Source organism: Chiloscyllium punctatum, chromosome 11 (genome assembly GCF_047496795.1).
Source record: "Chiloscyllium punctatum isolate Juve2018m chromosome 11, sChiPun1.3, whole genome shotgun sequence".
Taxonomy (NCBI): Eukaryota; Metazoa; Chordata; class Chondrichthyes; order Orectolobiformes; family Hemiscylliidae; genus Chiloscyllium; species Chiloscyllium punctatum.
In genome coordinates, this window is record NC_092749.1 from 61,094,995 (window position 1) to 61,116,684 (window position 21,690).

At 39.8% G+C, this 21,690-nt stretch overlaps 1 protein-coding gene across 7 annotated transcripts in view; it reads right to left on the minus strand.

Moving 5' to 3' along the window:
- Positions 1-21,690, minus strand: part of asb3 (ankyrin repeat and SOCS box containing 3) — an 85,858-nt gene that overhangs the window by 55,068 nt on the left and 9,100 nt on the right. For 5 of the 7 annotated variants that reach the window (XM_072580900.1, XM_072580896.1, XM_072580897.1 and 2 more), the window contains 5 exons: positions 21,080-21,276; positions 16,519-16,677; positions 15,243-15,355; positions 10,740-10,875; positions 102-279 (listed from right to left, as the gene is read on the minus strand). In XM_072580900.1, the coding sequence (XP_072437001.1) occupies positions 102-279; positions 10,740-10,875; positions 15,243-15,355; positions 16,519-16,677; positions 21,080-21,275 (782 nt within the window). In that variant the 5' untranslated portion in view covers position 21,276. Of the gene's footprint in view, positions 1-101; positions 280-10,739; positions 10,876-15,242; positions 15,356-16,518; positions 16,678-17,186; positions 17,307-21,079; positions 21,277-21,690 lie in introns of those variants that run through there. The other 2 variants (XM_072580898.1, XM_072580899.1) reach the window with 2 other exon arrangements.

Below are 21,690 nucleotides of genomic sequence, written 5' to 3' on the forward strand. Positions count from 1 at the left end.
GTCCACTCTTGATTTGGATCTTTCAAAATGCATCACCTCGCACTTACCCGGTGAAAATTTTCCAAACACAACTTACTCAAAGTATATGTCAGAGCACTCACTTGACTTTCCCCATCTGGGCAGCAGCATGAATGGGCAACTGCCAGTCATCTTCACTACAGTAAAGGTTTGTATCAGCACCATTTGACAATAGCAGTTCAACACATTCTACATGGCCTTCCTGAGCTGCTATAAACAAAGGTGTGGCCTTATCAAAGGCCTGGCAATTAACATCACTACCTGCAAAATAGATTCAATAGGTTAGTCCACTGCAAATTCAGTTCATGTCTCATGGATTAAAAAAAAGTTATGTTAGAAGGCTATTGTGCATGAATATTAAAATACAAGCAAACTATTTTGTTACTGAGCATCTAAGCATTTTCACCATTATTTTGTAATTAAACAAAATAATCTGAATGCAACTGTATGACAGAAGAATTTATCCAAGTGTTCAATCTAATAAGGCCCAATTTGTATGCAAATCATTTTTATAAAAGCAGCATTAATTATATGGATAGAATGCAGTATGACAGCAAATCTACTTCTTTTAATTTTCACTTTTTTTTGAAAGTGTACACTACAATTGAGAACAGTTCTGGATTTCATGTTTCAGGAACATCTGGCTCTTACATAAGCACTTCTTTTACATGCAAATTCTATGCCAATCAATTTACCCAGCTGATAATGTTAATGGGGAAGACGGAATCCAAATTATTTGTCAGGTATCAACTGTAGATTAGTTTATTGATACAGATAGGAGATACAGAAATCTGAGCCATGCTTAAAAGGTATCCCTACAGATGTCCATCTTTCACCTGCTAAAACTTCTGCTGTTAATTTTTTAGAACTCTAAATAATATGTTCTCCAATCACACTTGGAAGACATCAGATAAAGACATAAAAAAAAAACTAAATCAACGGCTTGTAATTCAAATTCATCTGTAAAAGTTAACTCACCTTATTTTTTCTGACATGTTACAGTAGGAAGGATGTTGTTACACTCGGAAGGGTACAGAAAAGATCTACAAGGATGTTGACAGGACTGGAGGGTTTGAGCTACAGAGATAGGCTGAATAGACTGGGGCTTTTTTCTCCCTGAAGAGTCAGAGTCTAAGAGTGACCTTATAGAAGTTTATAAAATCATAAGGAGCATGGATAACCTGAATAGTCAATGTATTTTTCCTCAGATGCAGAACCCAAAACTTGAGAGCATAAGTCTACAGTGAGAGGAAAAAGATTTAAAAAGGTCCTGAGGGGTAGCTTTTGCACACAGAGGGTGGTATGTGTCGAGAATAAGCTTCCAGAGGATGTGGTGGAGGCAAGTACAATTACCACATTTGAAAGGCATCTAGTTGGGTACATGAACAGGAAAGTTTTAGAAGGAGATGGGCCAAATGCTGGCAAATGTGACTAGATTGGGATGTCTGGTCAGCATGGATGAGTTGGACTGAAAGAGTCATACAGCTTGGAAAGAGACCTATCAAGTAATTTAATCAGGCAAAACCAAGAGAAATACGTCTCATTCAAGTGAAAAAGCCTGCTACTCCAAAGTGTACAAGCAAAGAACTAGCGAAAGCATTGATTAAATACCAAAATGTTCAATCCAAAAAATAGAAGCAATTTCCCAAGCAAACCCTGTATCAATTGAAATAGTTATTGTACAGCATCTTGCCCAGTTATTTATCAATAGTAACATTCTATCTAAAATAGCACAATGGGAGAACCTGTTTTCAAGGTCAACTAATTAGAGAAACACAGCATTGAATAAAATTGCTTTATTCTCACTGGTTAAACTGGTTTCAGAACATTAGTGGTAGTTTGTTATGGAGGAAATATTCATATTTTATGTACATGCTAAATTTTGTTTATATATTTATCCATGGGAAGTAAATATTGCAGGCAAGACGAGCATTTGTTGTTCATCCCTAATTCCCCTCAATAAAGTGATACAGAACAACCATCTTCATCCATTGCCATTCACATGGCACAAGTACAACCATGACGCTGTTAGAAAGAGTTGACTCATCAATGGTAACGGAATGGGAATATGTTTGAGTTCAGGATGGTTTGCAAATTGAAGGAGAACTTGCAGGTAGTGGTGTTTCCATGCATCAGCTGCTCTTACACATCTAGCTCTCAGGTTTAGAGTGTGCTGCCTTAGAGAGTTCAGCAAGTTTTTGGCACACTCTGTTAATACAATGTGCTGATGGTAGAGGAAGTGAATGGCTAAGCTGGTGGATGGAGTACTGATCCATCGAGCAAATCTGTCCTGGATAACATCCTACCTCTGCGCCAGCACGCCCAGGTTCAAGTTCCACCTGCTCCAGAGATGTGTAATGATACCTCCAAACAGATTGATTAGAAAATATTTACAGTGAGTAGCTTCTGCAGAAAAGATGGCTGGTCTCAAACAAACGCAAGTATGTTTCCTGGCAAAACACAAACTTAAGGCACAAGTTGCAAATGTTGGGGAATTGTGTGAGAAGACAGCTGAGGTTATTCCTAATATTGAAATAACTCATTGCATTTTCACATGGAGTTCCGGCTGATGCAATGAGATTCTCACAAGGTACTACTACTCATTAATAGCCTCAGGAACACCGAATCTTGTCTCATTAACATGCAGGTTCCTATTCTGCCACCCGCTGTGAGCAAACTGGACATCAACAATTACCAACATGAAAGTCAGATCAGGTACTTGGCGACTTCAGGTTGCTATTTGCTCCCCCAGACTGCCAGCTTGGACATGTGGCAACATCTCAGGACACAGGCCATTTGCATCTCATGTCCATGGGTGCAGGCACCTGACAACTAGCAGAACCTTCACAGCATTGGTCTGGTCCACTTCTGCACTTTAAAGCTTCATTAAGGGGTGCTCCAGCAACTACTATTTAAATGTCGCTGCAAGGAAACTCTGCACGAAGAGATGATATAGGTTGGGAGAACTGACTATACATCAAAGCTCCTTGTGTACTCTCATTGTACTCACTCCCTTAACACCTGCCTGGATGATTGTAGCATTCCTCCTTTGCTTACTCTTGCCTTGGCCTGTCATGTGTTTTCACACATTGATACTTCAGCCAGGGCCTAACTGCTCACAGTATGCCATGCTGACTTGCTGTTTAGTGCACACAATGAGCAACGCTTCATCAATTATGGAACTGCAAGGGTAGCAGTCAGCTGCCTAGTCAGTCTTTCCTGGGGCTGTCCATCAAAATCAGTCTTGGAGCTAGAAAACAGTCTGTTCTTGCAGAAGCTTTGTAGTGACAGCAGATGAATGAAAAGAAGAAAGCTTTGGTTGGGGAATGAGCAGTGACCACCACAATTATTTCCAGGAGGTAGGATACAGAACCCCAATGGGCATCAGTACAGTGTAATGTTGAGGTTCAAGGGCTAGAAGACTAAAGCTGGAGATGGAGCCCTATGTGGTGAATTTCTACATTTTGTGGTGAGACAAGTGAGAAATTGGAGAGAAATTGGCTATCTGGCTAGAGCAAGATAAAAAGGCTACCATAAGACCACAAGATATTGGAGCAGAATTACACCATTTGGCCCATTGCATCTGCTCCATTATTCATTCATGTCTAATATGTTTCTCAACTCCATTCTCCTGCTTCTTCCTATAACTTTTGATCACCTTACTAATCAAGAACCTATACATACTTAAAAATACTCAATGGCTTGGCCTCCATAGTCTTCTATGGCAATGAGTTCCACAGATTCATCACCCTCTGGCTGAAGAAATTCCTCCTCAACTCAGTTCTAAAGGTTTGTCCTCACGTCCTAGTCTCTCTGACTATTGGAAAGATCTTCTCTATGTCCATTCCAGGCCTCTCAGTATGCTGTAAATTTCAATCAGACTCTCTCCTTCAACCTTCGGCACTTAATCGAATACAGTCCCAAGGTCTGCAACTCCTCTCATGACAAGTTCTTTAACCCTGGGATCATTTTTGGAAACCTTTTCTGAATGACCCCCAATGTCAGCACATACTTCCTTTTATACAGGGCCCAAAAGTGTTCACAATACTTCAAATGCAGTCTCACCAGAGTCTGATACAGCCTCAGTCTTACATCCGTGCTTTTGCATTCTAGCCCTCTTGAAACAAATGCTATCATTGCATTTGCCTTCCTAACTGTCAGCTGAAACTACATGTTAACCTTCAGAGAATCCTGAGCTGGGACTCACAAGTCTCTTTGTGCTTCAGATTTCCAAAGCTTTCTCCCTTAAAAAATATAGTCAATGCCTCTATTCTTCCGGCCTAAGTACATGAGATCATATATTTTCACATTGTATTCCCACCCACCCTTTCTTAGTCTAGTCTCCTGACCTGTCCAAGTCTTTCGGCAGCCTCCCCACCATCTCAACACTACCTGTCCCTCCACCTATCTTTGTGCCACCTGCTAACTTAGCAACAATGCCCTCAGTTCCTTCATCCAGATAATTAATGTATAATATGAATAGTGGTCCCAACTCTGACCCAGTGGAAATCCACTAGTCATCGGCTGCCATCCGAAAAAACCTCTATCTCCATTCTCGTCCATCTGTCAGTCAACCAGTCCTCTATCCATGCCAGAACTTTGTCCCTAACACCACCGTCTCTTATTTAGTTAGCAGCCTCTAGTGTCGCAACTTATTAAAGACCTTCTGGAAATCTAAATAGATCACGTCCACTGGCTCTCCTTTGCCTAGCTTGCTTGTTATCTTTTCAAAGAATTTTACTTTGACAAAGCCATGCTGGCTTAGCCGTATTGTATTGTGCACTTCCAAGTACTCTACAAACTCATCCTTAATAATGGACTGTAAAATCTTACCATGTCGAAGGGGGGGTTAACTGACCTTTAGTTTCCAGTCTTCTGTCTACCTCCCTTCTTAAATTTTCCAGTGCTCTGGGATCATCCCGGACTCTGGTCATTCCTGAAAGATCACCACAATTCCTCTACAGTCGCCTTGGCTATCTCCTTCAGAAATTTGGGGTGTAGGCCATCTGGGATCTGGGTGATTTATCCACCTACAGATCGTTCAGCTTCTCCAGCACTAGGGATGGGCACTACAGTCCCTTGAAGTTCTGGTATGCTACTTGTGTCTTACACCATGAAGATTGACACAAATTACCTATTCAGTTTTCTGTCATTTCTTTATTCCCAATTACTACTTCTCCAGCCTCAGTTTCCAGCAGTCCAATTCTACTCTTGCCTCTCTCTTACCTTTCATATATCTGTAAAAACTCTTGCAATCTTCTTTTATGTTACTAGTGAGCTTACCCTCACATTTCATCATCTCCCCCCTTCTTGCTTTTTCAGTTGTCCTCTGCTGCTTTTTCAAAGACTTCCCAATCCTCTGGCTTCCCATCAATCTTCATCACATTAAATATATTTTCTTTTGCTTTTATCCTGTCCCTGAATTCCCTTGTCAGTCATGATCACCTCAACCTCCCCTTAATATGTTTCTTCTTCCTTGGGATGAACCTCTGCTGTGCCTCCAGAGTTTCCCAGCCATTGCTGCCCACTGTCTTCTCTGCTAGGCCACTCTTCCAATCAACTTCCTCCCTCATATTTTTGCCACAGATAACAACATCTATTCCTGACTATAATATCCCCAATTACAACCACAATTCTCTTTCCTTCCATCTCTTGAATAGCTTCCTGTACCACAGAGCCATATTCAGTTTGCTCATCATTCTTACAGCCCTTACTCTAATCCAAACAGGGAGCAAGAATCTCAAATCTGTTAGAGAATCTCAAGGGCTGAAGCACTACCTCTTGGCTCTCTTTACCTGCCTTGCTCATAGTCACACTCTCTGGTCTCTGACCACTGACCAAATTAGAGTTAATTTCAAGAGTGTGACTGCCTCCTGAAATACAGTATCCCAAATAATTCTTCCCCTTCTTCCTGATGTGCCACAGTGTCCAAAGCTTAGACTTGAGCTCATCACCTTTGAGACAGAGTTCATCAAGCAAACAATACTTGCTACAGATGTGGTCACAATGAACCATAATGGACTCCACCAGCTCCCATATTGCACAGACACAACAGCTCTATTTTATTTACTTAGTTCTTAATTTGTTTCTTAAAAAAATTCCTACTGGTCTTTTAGTTTGTAACCTATACATATTTCCCCTAATTACCTTCAATCTGAGAGTAACCCATCACATATAATCAAACGAGTAGCTATTACCAGACAATGAATTTACGGTTTTCCTGTGTTGCTACTCCTTCTTTTGTGCTGCGTCCCTGATCCTGATCAATATCCCATTAAAATGCCTGACAATGAAAAAGGTAAGCAAAAGGCACCTCCACTCTTCTGCATAAAATTCCCATGACGCCTCTACATTCCTCAAACTAAATACTGACTTGGGCTGTGCCTCACATGCAGATGCAATGTCTCCTTCCTGACAACATGCAGTTTATGGTGTTCCCTGCCATGATTTGCTATTTGACAGAAGTAACCTAAAACTAGACAATACCCAAGGTGTGTGGATTTAGAATCACAGAATCCCTACAGTGTGGCTCATCGGGTCCACACTGCTCCTCCGAAGAGCTTCCTACCCAGACCCACCCCTTACCTATCCCTAAAACTCTGCAATTCCCATGTCTAATCCACCTAGCTAGCACATATTTGGACATTATGAGCAATTTAGCATGACCAATCCACCTAACCTGCATATCCTTGGAATGTGGGAGGAAACCGGAGCAACCGGAGGAAACCCACGCAGACACAGGGAGAATTTGCAAACTCTATACAGACAGTCGCCCAAGGCTGGAATCAAACCAGAGTCCCTGGTGCTGTGAGGCAGCAGTGCTAACCACAGAGGCACTATGCTGACCAGTTTAATGAACAAAAGTGCAGGCTCCACTGCTCATCACTCATTGACCATTGCAAATTATACAGAGATTTCTTAAAAGTGAGTTTAATCACACTGGCAAACATTATTTTCAGACAGAAAAATCATACTACACCAAAATCCTCTACATTCCCCCGCCGCACCCCCCCCCCCAAAACTGTGCTTAATGTGACTTAGTTCTAGCTTTCATAAAATTTCAAATGTTGTGAAAACTAGAAGTGATGGCTATAAATCATTATGACACATTTCAGTAACTCAAAACATCAGTGCGTTTAAAAAAAACACTCCTTATGTTTTTTTTAATTTATCTAGAGCTGCAGTTTCTTGTAAACAGTCACACACTAACTGATTTCTTCTCAAGGTTCTTAAGTTGCACATAAACTGCAGTCCCGATTGCTGTGCAGATGCTGAAAACACATTTCGGTTTTTGCCACATAAAGACAGCATTTGGTCAAGATGGGTGAATCTCCTTCTCTCCTCCACCACAATGACCACTAAGGATCACACATGAATAATGCTTACAACACTAAGATGCAAGTTGATGCCCAGTATCTCAAACTATTCCCTATTGCAAGGTGTGCTATTTTGACTGAGTGTGGCATTAAGGAGCCATGGTGAATCTGGAGTCAATGGGAATGTGGGGCAGCTCTCCGCTGGTTGGAATCATATCTGACATAAAAGGAAGATAATTGTGGTTGTTGGAGGTGAATCATCTCAGCTCCATGGCAATTCAGCAATACCTCTTCAGGGTAATGTCTTATGCTCAACCACCTTTAGCTGCTTCAATAACTTACCCTCCATCATAAGCAACATTCCATGTCGACTACATGGTTGCTCCAATGTTCCATACATGACAATCAGTATCAGCACACCAAAAGGGCACTGACTTCCAAATCTGGAAATCATTGCCATGTACTGCATAGCCAGAAAAAAAATACAAGGAAATGTTGATCATAAAGTCAGAAATGTGGAGGGTAGCTGATAATTACACAATGTTCAACACCATTCACAACTCCTCAGATACAGAAGCAGTCTATGTCCAAATGCAGCAAGAGCTGGATACTATCTTGGTTTGAGCCATAAGTGGCAAGTAATGTTTATGCCACAGAAGTGTTCAGCAATGACCATCTCCAACAAGAGAGAATCAACATTACCATCACTAAATCTCCTATTATCAATATCATCGAGGCTCCTATTATCCAGAAACTGACCCAGCTATAAAAATATTATGGCTACAACAGCAAGTCAGAAGCTAGAAATCTCTCAATGAGCTTTTCTGGCAATTTCTGTTTTTGAGTCAGTGAGCTCAGTTGGGTGGACAACTATTTGCATTGCAGAGTGATGCCAACAATGTGGTTTAATTCCCATACCAGCTGAGGTTGTCCTTCTTAGCTTCTCTCCTCACCTGATGCATGGTTACACTCAGGCGGAGGTAGTAGAAGATTAATGTAAATCTCTCCATGAGAAGTTAAAGAACACTAAAGGTAATTCAGATATGTGGAAGAAGCAACTTTTTCAGTAGCTTTTTAAAGTGAAATGCTGAGTCACGTTGCAAGATCAAAAGTTAAGATAATCCATTGTGTTTTCAGATTTGGAGACAAACTTTGGAGCAGAAGAGGAATATGGTGGGGATGTGGCCTTGTATCACCTCTAATTAAGAAGCAGCATGAAAAGAAAAGGTGTTTGCTTTATTCTTGCCAATAGAAAACAAAATAAGAAATAAAGTGTTTTCAGGACTGGTGTAACACACATGGATACTAAGCACAATTTGGTGATTTAAATATGATTTATGGACAGAGCCAAGGAAAAAAGGTGAATTGTTGGAATCCTAAAATCGATCATTTTAATAAGATGGATAATCAGTCGATGGAAGAATATAGCACGGAATTTGAGAGGTTATATGAAATAAGTCTAATTTAATATACAAATTCTGCAATATGTGCAGGCATTGAAACTGTTAAATTGTACATCAATCATAAACATATTGATATTTGGTTGATGTTCAATTTCACGGGAATGATCCCTTTTTTGAACAATTGGCTGCCGTGCTAAAAATGTTTCAGCAAGACAATTGTTTCAAAGTATCTTAGAGAAAATATTGGGAGTTACATGGTGGTGTAGAAAACAAAAGATCAATGATTACCAACTTTCAGAGTTGAAAGGGGCCTAAATTGCAGGTGTATGAGGATAGAATTGCTGAAAGACACTTTGGGAGCTTTGTGGCTTTGATAGATTTCTGAATCATGGCAGAGTCAGAATTGATGTGATAGCAGACAATAAGTAAATCCCAAAAATTCACAAAGGATAATTAAGGTATGTTTCCAGTGTGACTAAATATCACTGTCATGAATTCTTCAAGGATAAGGTGTCAAGTATTTGAAGTAATGAGAAACACATGACTGAGAGGTTGAATATGATAAAGAAGAACACTCAGAGCTCCATGAGTATCTTCATTGCTGATTCTTCAATTATGCTGTAATAGATAGTGGTGTACCTCAACAGTGTACCTCAACAGTTTAAACTTTATTTGGAAAGGCTGGACAAAGCAAGCAAAAATAGGATCAGAGAATAGGAAAACACCGCCTGCTTTCCACTTGGGGATGATAATTTGTTATCAACTTTAAAGCATGCTCCTGTGTGAAATTGCAGGACTACATAATTTCATTATGACGGCATCATCCAGAGTAACATCCAATCATTACTAATCATTCTTTAAAAAGTGCGAAAACACGTTTGGATTTGTGAAATAACAAAGTATTTTTTATTTGGTAACACAGTAAGCTTGCAATTCATGGAATCCAGACATTTTTGTATTCTATTCAAGAAATCTGGAATTTTTCATCAGAAGGTCCAAGAAGTATAATTGACATCAGCAGATAGAAGTTAGGCTGATAGGAGGAGGGTTATATGGAAAGTGCAGAAACAATTTGCTCATCCCTCATCACAACAATCAAAGCTACTGTTAATGAATGCCAGAGTTGTGGATAAAGAATACAAATCACTTGTAGAACAGATCACATTACAATGTGATATATGTATTAAATATTGAAGGTATGAGACAGAGGGCAGAATATTCATCAATTACATTTTGGAAATATCGATGGTGATAATCAAGGATAGATGAACGGTAATGGTCAAAGACTATTAATTTTCTTATTCAACCAAAAGGATAAAGTACTAAAGAGTGATTGCTTTTCCATTTTGCCAAGTGTTAGCATCAAACAATGCCAGATAAAATTTTATGTTTTGAAGCAGAACATGTTCTCTTCTCCACTCAATACGATACTTTAATTAATATCCTGGAAAAAAAACACTGGAGTGTATTCTTCAGTTGCCCTTATGTTCTGTCTGACTGAAATAGTATATTCATATCTATTACAAACTTAGTGGATTTATAGTTACTTTGTTCAAACACATTTTATAAAATAAAAATTGCTTGTATTTAGACGATGTAGTAGCTTTTCAAGAAGAAATTTCTCAATCAAGTAATGAATTATTATTGGAAACCAGACACTGTTATGTCAGCAAATAAATAGTCATAGTACTCCAAAAGTACATTGGAACAGTCACTGGATTCATTGGAGGTTCTTAGATTAGCAGAGAATATTTACATTTCAGAGTTACTGCCTATATGCAAATATTGTTCAAACGTCTGAAACAGCATGCCAGTTAATTTGAAAGGACTTGAGTCACTTTAACTAGGAGTGGAATGATGCGCTTTGGAATACTGAAAAGCAACAATCTCATTTAAAGAAAACAACACACACACAGCATTTGCAATATTAAGATTTTAAATTAGCCTATCCAAAATTGCCAGCTTACTGTATTAGATGAAAGTATTAAGACTGAACAATTACCATGTTGCAGAAGAACTCTTATACTTTCCAGTTTTCCATACTGAGCAGCAAGAAACAATGGTGTAATTCCATAATCGTCCCTGGCTTCTTTATCAGCACCTTTTTCAAGCAAGAGCTTCAGTATTTCTAAGTGCTCCTAAAAAACATTACAAGTTAAAGGCTGTAGACAGGATTCTTCTGAAGTTAACTATGATTAGGACTTGTACAAATGCATGTGAAATAGTTTAACAGCTCAGCGCAATCATTCAGTTAAATTACCAAGCAGTTATAAGCTCATGTAACTAAAAAGGGATTACCATTTTTCACTCAATGACAGTTATCCCTTCACCTTAAATTCTTGTCAAGGAACTATTTTAGGATGATCATCCGTCTCTGCCTAGACGTTAATTACACCTAAACTTCGATCACCCATCTTCCTCACATCAACCAGACAGGGCTAGCATTTACATGATCAACTTTCTAGCAGGATCACATCAGCAGAATGAACGAATTAACCTTTTCCCAAAAATTCAGCAAACAGTCAGATATAGTCCAAACAAAGTGATTACCAACTTTAACATAACTGTTCACAGCATATGAAACTTCAATATTAACAGACAAGGTTAAATGACAAATTTAATAATTACATGCGTGTGCATGTCTGTCTGCGCATGCATGTCAGGCCGAAACAGTGAGTGACTGTAAACATCTTGAACTCGGATCTTCAGAATGCATTTGATAAGGCCCCAAATCAAATTTTATTGCAGAAAGTAAAGGCTCATAGTATAAGTGGCAACAAATTAGCATGAATCAATGATTACGCAGCTGACAGAAACCAGACAGTATGCTCAATTGCATTTTTAATCTGATGAGCAGAATTTGATAAGTGGAGTCCTCCAGCGTTCTGTGCTGGAGCCTCAACTGTGCATAATTTACAACAATAACTTAGATGAATAAAGTGAAGGAATGGTAACTAAATTTGCAGAAAACTGCAAAATAGATAGTAAAGTATGCTGTGAAGAAGAAACAAGGAAATTGCAGATAAGTAAGGATATGTAGACTGACTGGCAGAAAATCTGGCAGAAGGACCATGAAGTGGGAAATGTGAAGATATACAATTTTGTTATGAAGAATAACAAAGCAAAGCATTATTTAAATGGAGAATGACTGGAATTCCGAGGGAGGAAGGAATTTGGGCATTCCAGTACATAATATGTTAATATGCAGGTACAGTTTGTAATCCAAAAGGTCAACAGGATCCTCTCCAGAACTGAACCAAAAAGTATGGAAGTTATGCTTCAATTTTACAAGGCATAGTTGAAACCACACCTCAAACACTCTGTGTGGTTTTGATTTCCTTGTAAAGGATGGGTGTAAATGCACTGGAGGCAGTTTAGAGGAGGTGTACATTGAATCAATGCCAGGAATGAGTGGATTGTCTCATGAGGATAGGATGAGCAGTTTGGGCTTACTTGCACTGGAGTTTAGAAGAGGAGAGATGGCTTGATTAATATCTTGAATAGTCTTGATGTTCCACTTGGATGGAGTCCAGACTGGACGGCACTACTGTAAAATTAGGCCTTTCAGCAACTTTTGAATCTCTGCCTCAGAAGGCGACGGAAGCAGGGTCAATAAATAGTCTTACAACACAGGTGGGCACACAGCCCGAGAGATGTACGGCACGGAAACAGACCCTTCAGTCCAACTCACACATGGCTGATGAGATTTCCTAAATGAATCTAGTCCTGTTTGCCAGCATTTGGCCCATGTTCCACTAAACTCTTCCTATTCAGACATCCATCCAGATGCTTTTTAAATGTAATTGCACCAGACTCCACCACTTCCTCTAGCATCTCATTCCATGCACATACTACCCTTTTAAAAATTTTCCCTCTCACCTTAAACCAATGCCCTCTAGTTTTGGACGCTCACACTTTGGATAAAAGAACATGGCTACTCATCCTTTCCATACCCCTAATGATTTTATAAACCTCTATAAGATCCCCCACCTCAGCCTCTGAATCTCCAGAGAAAATATACCCTGTCTATTCAGCATCTCCCTATAGCTCAGACCTTCAAAGCCTGCCAAGATCCTTGTAAATCTTTTTTGAACCCTTTCAAGTTTCACAACATCCTTCCTATAGTGGGGTGACCAGAATTGCATGCAGTATTCCAACTGTGGTCTAACCAACGTCCTACACATGCTGCAACATGACCTCCCAACTGCTATACTCAATGCATTGACTAATTAAGGCAAGCATACCAAATGCCTTCTTCACTATCCTGTCTACCTATGACTCCACTTTCAAGGAACTACAAACCTGCACTCCAAGATCTCTCTGTTCAGCAACACTCCCCAGGACATTATCATTAAGTGTATAAGTCCGGCCCTGACTTGCCTTTCCAAAATGCAGCACCTCATATTTATCTAAACTCCCATCTGCCACTCCTTTGCCCGTTGGTCCATCTGATCAAGATCGCATCGTATTCTGAGTTAGCCTTCTCTGCTGTCGAGTACACCTTCAGTTTTGGTGTCATCTGCAAATGTACTAACCATCCCTCCTATGTTTGCATCCAAATCATTTATATAAATGACAAAAAGCAGTGGATCCAGCACCAATTCTTGTAACATGCTGCTGGTGACAGGTCTCCAGTCTGAAAAGCAACCCTCCACCATCACCCTCTAAATTTTACCATCGGGCCAGTTTTGTATCCAAATGGCTAGTTCTCCCTATATTCCATGTGAACTAACCTTGCTCACCAGTCTATCATGCAGAACCTTGTCGAACACCTCACTGTAGCTCACGGAGATCACATCCACCTCTGTCCTCATCAATCCTGTTTGCTTTTTCTTTAAACCAACTCAATCAAGTTAGTGAGACACAGTTTCCCACCCACAAAGCCATGTTGACCATCCTTAATCAATCCTTGTTTTTCCAAATATGTTAATCCTGTCCTTCAGAATTACCTCCAACAACTTACCAATGTCAGGCTCACCATCCTATAATTCCCTGATTTTTCCTTACCACCTTTCTTAAATAGAGGCACCACATTAGCCAACCTCCAGTCTTCCTACACCTCATCAGTGCCTATCAATGATACAAATATCTCAGCAAGGGGCCCAGAAATCTATTCCCTAGCTTCACAGGATAGACATGAGCAGGTCTGGGAATTTATCCACCTTTATGCATTTTAAAATGCCCAGCTTCGCCTCCTCTGTAATGTGGACAGTTTTCAAGATGTCACTATTTATTTCCCAAGTTCTCCAGCTTCCATATCTTTCTTCACAGTAAACACTGATGCAAAATACTTGCTTAGTATCTCTCCCACTTCCTGTGGTTCCACACATAGGTGGCCTTGCTGATCTTTAAGGGGCTCTATTCTCTCCTTAGTTACCATTTTATCCTTCTAGCTAACGTATGCTTCTTTCTTTTCCTTGACCAAAATCTCAATTTCACTCATCATCCAGCATTCCTCACACCTACCAGACTTGCCCTTCACCCAAACAGGAACATACTGTCTCTGGACTCTATCTCATTTTTGAAGGTTTCCCATTTTCCAATTGTCCCTTTATCTGCAAACATTCCTCCTCTCCTCCTATCCACCATCAACTTTTGAAAGTTCTTGCCTAAAACAGTCAAAATGGTCCTTCCTCCAATTTAACTTTTAGATCTGGTCTATCCTTCTCCATTATTATTTAAAAACTAATAGGATTATGGTCACTGGCCCAAAATCACCCCCCTTGTCTTATTTTCCAAGAGTAGGTGCAAAACTTGACATTCTCTAGTAGGTACATCCACAAACTGAAATCAGAAAATTTTCTTGGACACGCTTAACAAATTCCTCTCCACCTAAACCCTTAACACAATGGCAGTCCCAGTCTATGTTTGCAAAGTTAAAATCCCCTACCATAACCACCCTACTATTCTTACAGATAACTGAGATCTCCTTACAAATTTGTTTCTCAATTTCCCTCTGACTATTGGAGGGTCTATAATACAATCCCAATAAGGTGATCATCCCTTTCTTATTTCTCAGTTCCACTCAAATAACTTCCCTGGACATATTCCCAGAAATACCCTTCCTAAATACAGCCGTAATGTTATTCCTATTCAAAAACACCAAGCCTCCTCCTCTCTTGCCCCCTCTTTTTATTGCATACACCCTGGAACATTAAGCTGCCAACCCAGTCCATCCCTGAGCCACATCTCTATAATTGCTAAGATATCCAGTCCCATGTTACCAATCATGTCCTGAGTTCATTTGCCTTACCTGTTAGGCCTCTTGCAATGAAATAAATGCAGTTTAATTACCAGTTCTACCCTGTTCTCTGCTTTGTTTCTGCCTGCCCGACCAGTCTCAGACTGATCTCTTTCCTCACTATCTCCCTAGATCCCAACCTCCATCCCCCTCAACACACCCCACCCACCCCACTGCCCACCCAACCCCCTTCCCACCCCACCCCACCCAACCCCACCTCACCCACACCCTCCCCCATTAGAATCATAATGAATGTAGTAGTACCTGATAAGCAGCCTGATGCAGAACGCTCCATAAACACGCAGAATGGGGCCCATTAATTCTTCCTCCATGCTTTAAAAGAGTCTTTGCAACAGCAATGTCACCTTTCTCAATTGCTTCAAATAGGCCAAGTTGGGACAAAAACAAAATCAAACTTTTGCTTCAACATAATACAATATAAAAGCTTTTAAGCCTGTAGCAATATGAATACATAGAAGATACACAGACTCATTTAAAGTCCTAGTTATATTGTATGAAAAATTAACCAGAAACTTAAATGATAACCAGTTGAGATATAATTCCAAGTAGAAACTGAAAACTTTATATCTAGAATCCACATGATTGCTGTTTTGGATTTTGTGGGCTGATTCTTTTATAGCTGCAAGTAATTTTATTTCCAGAATTCGGAGATACTTTCCCGTTTTAATTATTACACTGAGATTATCTTCCCTCAATCTGATTCAAGTATGTACACCATTAGTGAATTTTTGTTGCTAATTGATTGCACAAGGGCAACATATTAATTCCCAGAATGTGTTGAAAGTGTGTTTGATAGTTATCTAATGATCAATGATGTCCCTGTGGAAGAAAGATGCTCCTTTTTATGAAATCCCATGCACAATTGGAATCCTTGACCTTAGCTGTGCAGTAATCAGGATCTCTGGACTAAGGTAAGCTGTGATGTGTCCTTACTGAGAGAAACTGTTTCTGCTCTTATGTAAATTTATCAGTAGCTTAGATACTGATATTATGTTGCTCTGACAGAACAGAAAAATTGACTAGAGACAAGCATGCAAACAGCAGGATTTCATCTTTAGAGAATTGTATTCAGTTATGTACGAGTGTCACTGTACTGAAGAGAGTAAGAGAGTAGTAGAGTAAGGATGAACTAGGAATGGAAGAGACTAAGAAGAATGGCAGATTAGAAAAAGAAAGCAACCTCAGAGTGTATCTGTAGACATCATCAGGGTATCATTTATCAAAGTACTGACAACCAACAGCTCCCTTCTAAGCACTATTCCCAGCCTACCACCCAGTCATTTGGCTATTCACAAATGGAGGTTTATTGACCCCATGGCAAGACTTGTATTAACTCAAACAAAAAAACATCAAGCCCTGGTTTCTCTCCCTGTGATGGAAACAACTAACAATTTAAACTACTTGCCTTGCAGAAATGTTTAAACCCTGCAACTGCAAAAATAAGTCTCAGTAATTAAAGACACTTCAAATTTCCTATGTGAAGATTATGAACCAAAAATTCATGATTTTAGAACCTTACCTAAAAAAAGTGGTGTTACATTTTCATTTGTAATGGCATTCGGATTTGCCCCAGCCTTTAGCAGAATCTGAACAATTTTTAAATGGCCACATTTTGCAGCAAGATGTAGAGCTGTTTCACCTTCAAAAGTCTTTAAATCTATGTACTGAGCAGAAGAAGCTAGAGGAATACACACAAAAATTAGCAATTCTTATCCGAATGAAGATAGTTTCTTCAAATGCTTACATAATATACTCCAGTATCTCAGGCTCTATTGCCCTCTCCTTTGTTCTTATAATTTTGTGTTTTTCATTCACTGCTCCTCTGCTTCTTGCTGTCCCATACTGTCCAATTTCACATCTCAGCAAACCAGAAGAACTCATGCAGTTGAGTACACAGATGACACACAGTAGAAAAAGGTCAAGAGCCATTTACACTGGACTGACATAGAAACAAACAGGCAAGATAAGCCAATCGTTCAGAAGGAATTTCAGAAAAGGAAAAGGAGAATAGGGTGGGAGACATTCTGGACCTATTTAAATTTATCTTCCCCTGAACATGACAATAGGTAGCAAAACCTCACCACTGACTCTGATCTATTGCAATCGGAGTAAATTACTGTTCTTGAAAGTCATTCTTAAATGTTTATCACCAAGTTTTTTTTAAAAAAAAGTTCCTTCCCTTTATACCTGTCCAGTTGACTGCTACTTTGGTGGGGCATATGTCTGGAGGCAACATGTTTCAGTTTCAGCATCGCTGAGCGGACCTCTGTCATTCCAAGTGATGTCCAAGATCTTACAGAGATAACCCTGGTGGGAGATGTCCAAATTACATGACACCTTTGATGTTCTTTTCAATGTCTTTCTGATAGTCATTACAGTTGGTACGACAATAGACATGTGGATTCAGCTTCGTGGCCATGTTGATCATTTTGTGTGCTCACACCATGATTGCTAGAAGCTCAATGATGCCTTGCCCGTTTTTGTATGGATGTTAAGTAAACAGACAAGGTTTCAAGCAGACCAGCTTTGCAATATGACCTAGACAAATCAGGACAGTGTCAAGCTGTCCTGATCCATCCAGACTTATTGCCAACATTCATTAACCACCAACCTAATTCCCTATCATCCCATATCTTTTGGTTCCTCTACTTACCAATACTAATCACTGTCAGATTGCAGTGCAAGAATCAAACAACACATGAGAAAGCTGAAACACCATCTTGGATTATTATGCTAAATTCAATATATATAAACCCCAAACTGGTTCACAGCTGTGCATAAAAATGGATATTGAGTCAATAAGGATACGTTCAGAAGAGGTTATAGAATTAATCAATTACGAAATTTTGAAATAAAGAGTATGTTTCAAGATGACTGAAAGCACGACCAGCAATTGCCTGGTTTGAAAGGAAGAGACAGGGGAAGAGGTGAAATGCACAGAAGGCTGCAGCAAGAGGAATAAAGCCTTTAGGAGTAGGGAAGGATGAAATTGCATAGTGTGTGACAAGGCCACAATGATGGAGAAATTTGCAAACAAGAATTTTAAATGTTATTGTTGAGCACATTGAGAATGTAGGTCAGCAAAAATTGGAATATACCACACTTAGTAAGATTTCAATCAAGTTACATTTTGTAGAGAATGAAGGACATTAGAGAACAGTACGACTCTGGTGAAATGCAAGGATAAGGGATAACATTACAGCTGTATTTCGGGAGGATATCCTGGGAATACGTCCAGGGACATTATTTGGTGGAAATGAGAAATAAGAAAGGGATGATCACCTTTTTGGGATTGTATTATAGATTCCACCTCCCCCCCCCAAAATAGTCAGCTGTAAATTGAGAAACAAATTTGTAAGGAGATCTCAGTTATCTGTAAAAATAACAAGGCTGTTATGGTAGGGGATTTTTAATTTTCCAACCATAGACTGGGACTGCCATAGCGTTAAGGACTTGAATGAAGAGGAATTTGTGAAGTGTGTACAAGAAAACTTTCTGATTTAGTATATGGATACATCTACTGGAGAAGGTGCAAAACTTGACGTACTCTTGAGAAATAAGGCAAGGCAAGTGACTGAGGTGTCAGTGGGGGAGCACTTTGAGACCAGTGACTATAATTCTATTAATTTTAAAATAGTAATGGAAAAGGATAGACCAAATTTACAAGTTAAAGTTCTCCAGCATCCACGGTCCTCACTTCCTACTACCGGAAGGCCAATTCTGACAATTTTAGACAAGAACTTTCAAAGGTTGACTAGGGGCAGATGTTCGCAAGTAATGGGATGTCTGGAAAATGGGAAGCCTTCAGAAATGAGATAACGAGAGTCCAGAGATAGCATATTCCTGTTGGGGTTAAGGGTAAGGCTCGTAGGTGTAGGGAACACTGGATGATGAGAAAAATTGAAGTTTTGGTCAAGAATAAGAAAGAAGCAGATGTCAGCTATAGACAGCAGAAATCGAGTGATTCCCTTGAAGATTATAAAGGTAGTAGGAGTATACTTAATAAGGAAATTAGGAGGGCAAAAGGGGCACATGAGATAGCTTTGGCAAATAATGTTAAGGAGAATCCAAAGAGATTCTACAAATACATTAAGGATAAAAGGATAACTGGGGGAGAACAGGACACCTTAAAGATGAACAAGGCTACCCATGTATGGAGCCACAGGAAATAGGGGAGATACTAAACAAGTATTTTGCATCAGTGTTTACTGTGGAGATGGAAGCCAGAGAATTTGGGGAAATAAACAGCGACATCTTGAAAAGTGCCCATATTACAGAGGAGGAGATGCTGGACACTTTAAAACACATAAAAGTGGATAAATCCCCTCGGACCTGATCAGGTGTATCCTAGAACACTGTGGGAAGCTAGGGAAGAGATTGCTGGGTCACTTGCTGAGATATTTATATCATTGATAGCCACAAATGAGGTGTAGGAAGACTGGAGGCAGGCTAATATTGAAGAAGGGTGGCAATGATTAGCCTGGGAACTGCAGAGAAACTTCGATTAGCTGGCATTCGATTATCTGAATTTTGGATTATCCAGCAAGAGTGCAAGGTCCTGATGCGCAGCTAAACTACATTATCTGGTATTTGAATAACCGGAATTTGATTAATCAAACAAAGTACTCCCTGCCTGTGTCCTTCAGAATATAGAGGTTCCTCTGTATTGACTGGTGAGCCCAACAACAATGGTGGGCAATTGGTTAGAGGGAATCCTGAGGGGCAGGATTTACATGTATTTGGAAAGACAAGGACTGATAATGGGATAGTCAACATGGCTTTGTGCGTGGGAAATCATGTTTCACTAACTTAATTGAATTTTTTGAAGAAGTAACAAAGAGTATTGATGAGGGCAGAGCAGTGGATGTGATCTATATGGACTTCAGGAAGGCGTTTGACAAGGTTCCATATGGTAGACTAGTTGGCAAAGATAGAGGGAGAACTACCCTTTTGGATACAGAACTGACTTGAAGGTAGAAGACAGAAAGTGATGGTGAGGGTTGCTTTTCAGACTGGAGGCCTGCGACCAGTGGTGTGCCACAAGGATCAGTGCTGGGTCCACTGCTTTTCCTCATTTACATAAATGACTTGAATGTCAACATAGGTGTAGTTGGTAAATTTGCAATTACACTAAAATTGGAGCTGTAGTGGACAGCAAAGATTACCTTAGAGTACAACAGGATCTTGATCAGATGGGCCAAGGAGTGACAGATGGGAGTTTAATTTAGATCAGAGCAGGACTTATACACTCAATGGTAAGGTCTTGGGGAGTGTTACTGAACAAAGAGACCTTGGAGTGCAAGTTCAAAGTTCCTTCAAAATGGAGTCGCAGATATACAGGAGTATGAAGACGGTGTTTGGTATGCTTGCATTTATTAGTCAGTGCATTTAGTACAGGAGATTGGAGGTCATGTTGCAGCTGTACAGGTCATTGGTTAGGCCACTACTAAAATACTGCATGCAATTCTGACCTCTCTGCTACAGGAAGGATGTTGTGAAACTTGAAAGGGTTCAGAAAAGATTTACAAGGATGTGGCCAGGGTTGGAGAGTTAGAGCTATAGGGAGAGGCTGAATAGGCCTGGGCTATTTTTCCTGGAGCATCAGGGACTGAAAGGTTTATAAAATCATGAGCGGCATGGATAGGGTAAATAAACAAGGTCTTTGCCCCAGGGTGGGAGAGTCCAAAAGCAGACAACATAGGTTTAGCGTGAGAGGGAATAGATATAAAAGGGATCTAAGGGGCAACTTCTTCACGCAGAGAGTGGTGCGTGTATGGAATGAGCTGCCAGAGGAAGTGGTGGAGGCTGATAAAATTACAACATTTATTTGGCATCTGGATGGGTATGCGAATGGGAAGGGTTGAGAGGATATGGGTCAGGTGCTGGCAAATGGAACTAGATGTATTTAGCATATCTGGTTGGCATGGACGATTTGGACAAAAGGGTCTATTTCCATGCTGTGTATGTCTATGACTCTATGGTTGTAAAAGATATCAAAGCAAGATTCAACTTATAACAACAGTTGTTTCGGTGACGGGACCAAGTCTTTTTCAACAATAGCAGTAAGGTAACTGCAATACCTGCATGAATTAAGAGTCTCAAACATCTCAAAGATTTGTGAGTTGCAGCTTCATGGATTGGGCACCAACCACGGTTGTCTGCAATGTCAAGGCTATGACCTTTTTGAATCAAGGTTTTCAAAAGTTCTACATTTCCTTTTCTTGCAGCAAATCCAGCAGCTGAACAAGTATTAGAGTATGCCTCACTGAAGTCCATCCTGTGGGGTTGAATTATTAAAGCAAGAACATTAAATTGAGTTTAGAAAATGTTAAGTATCATCTCACATCTGCACATTCTATCATTAAAATTGGCGCCTAAATATTCAACAATGGTTGAATATTGAGTAATAAACTGAAATGAAACAAAACGCATTCATAAGTTCAAAGGTCTCATGTGTAATTATTGGAAAATGTGTTCAATACCTTATGACAAATTGAACATACATGAAGTGCCTCCACAGGATTAGAGGCTGATTAATATCTCTGTAGAAAACCAAACTGCCATGACTATCTAATATTGAAGCTAAACATTAATTTCCCCAATGTAGGTAAAATGTAAGTGAGAGAAAACAAGGGGATGAAATAAGCAGGTAAATTGAGGTAGCCAGGATTCTCTGTATATTGCTCAAACA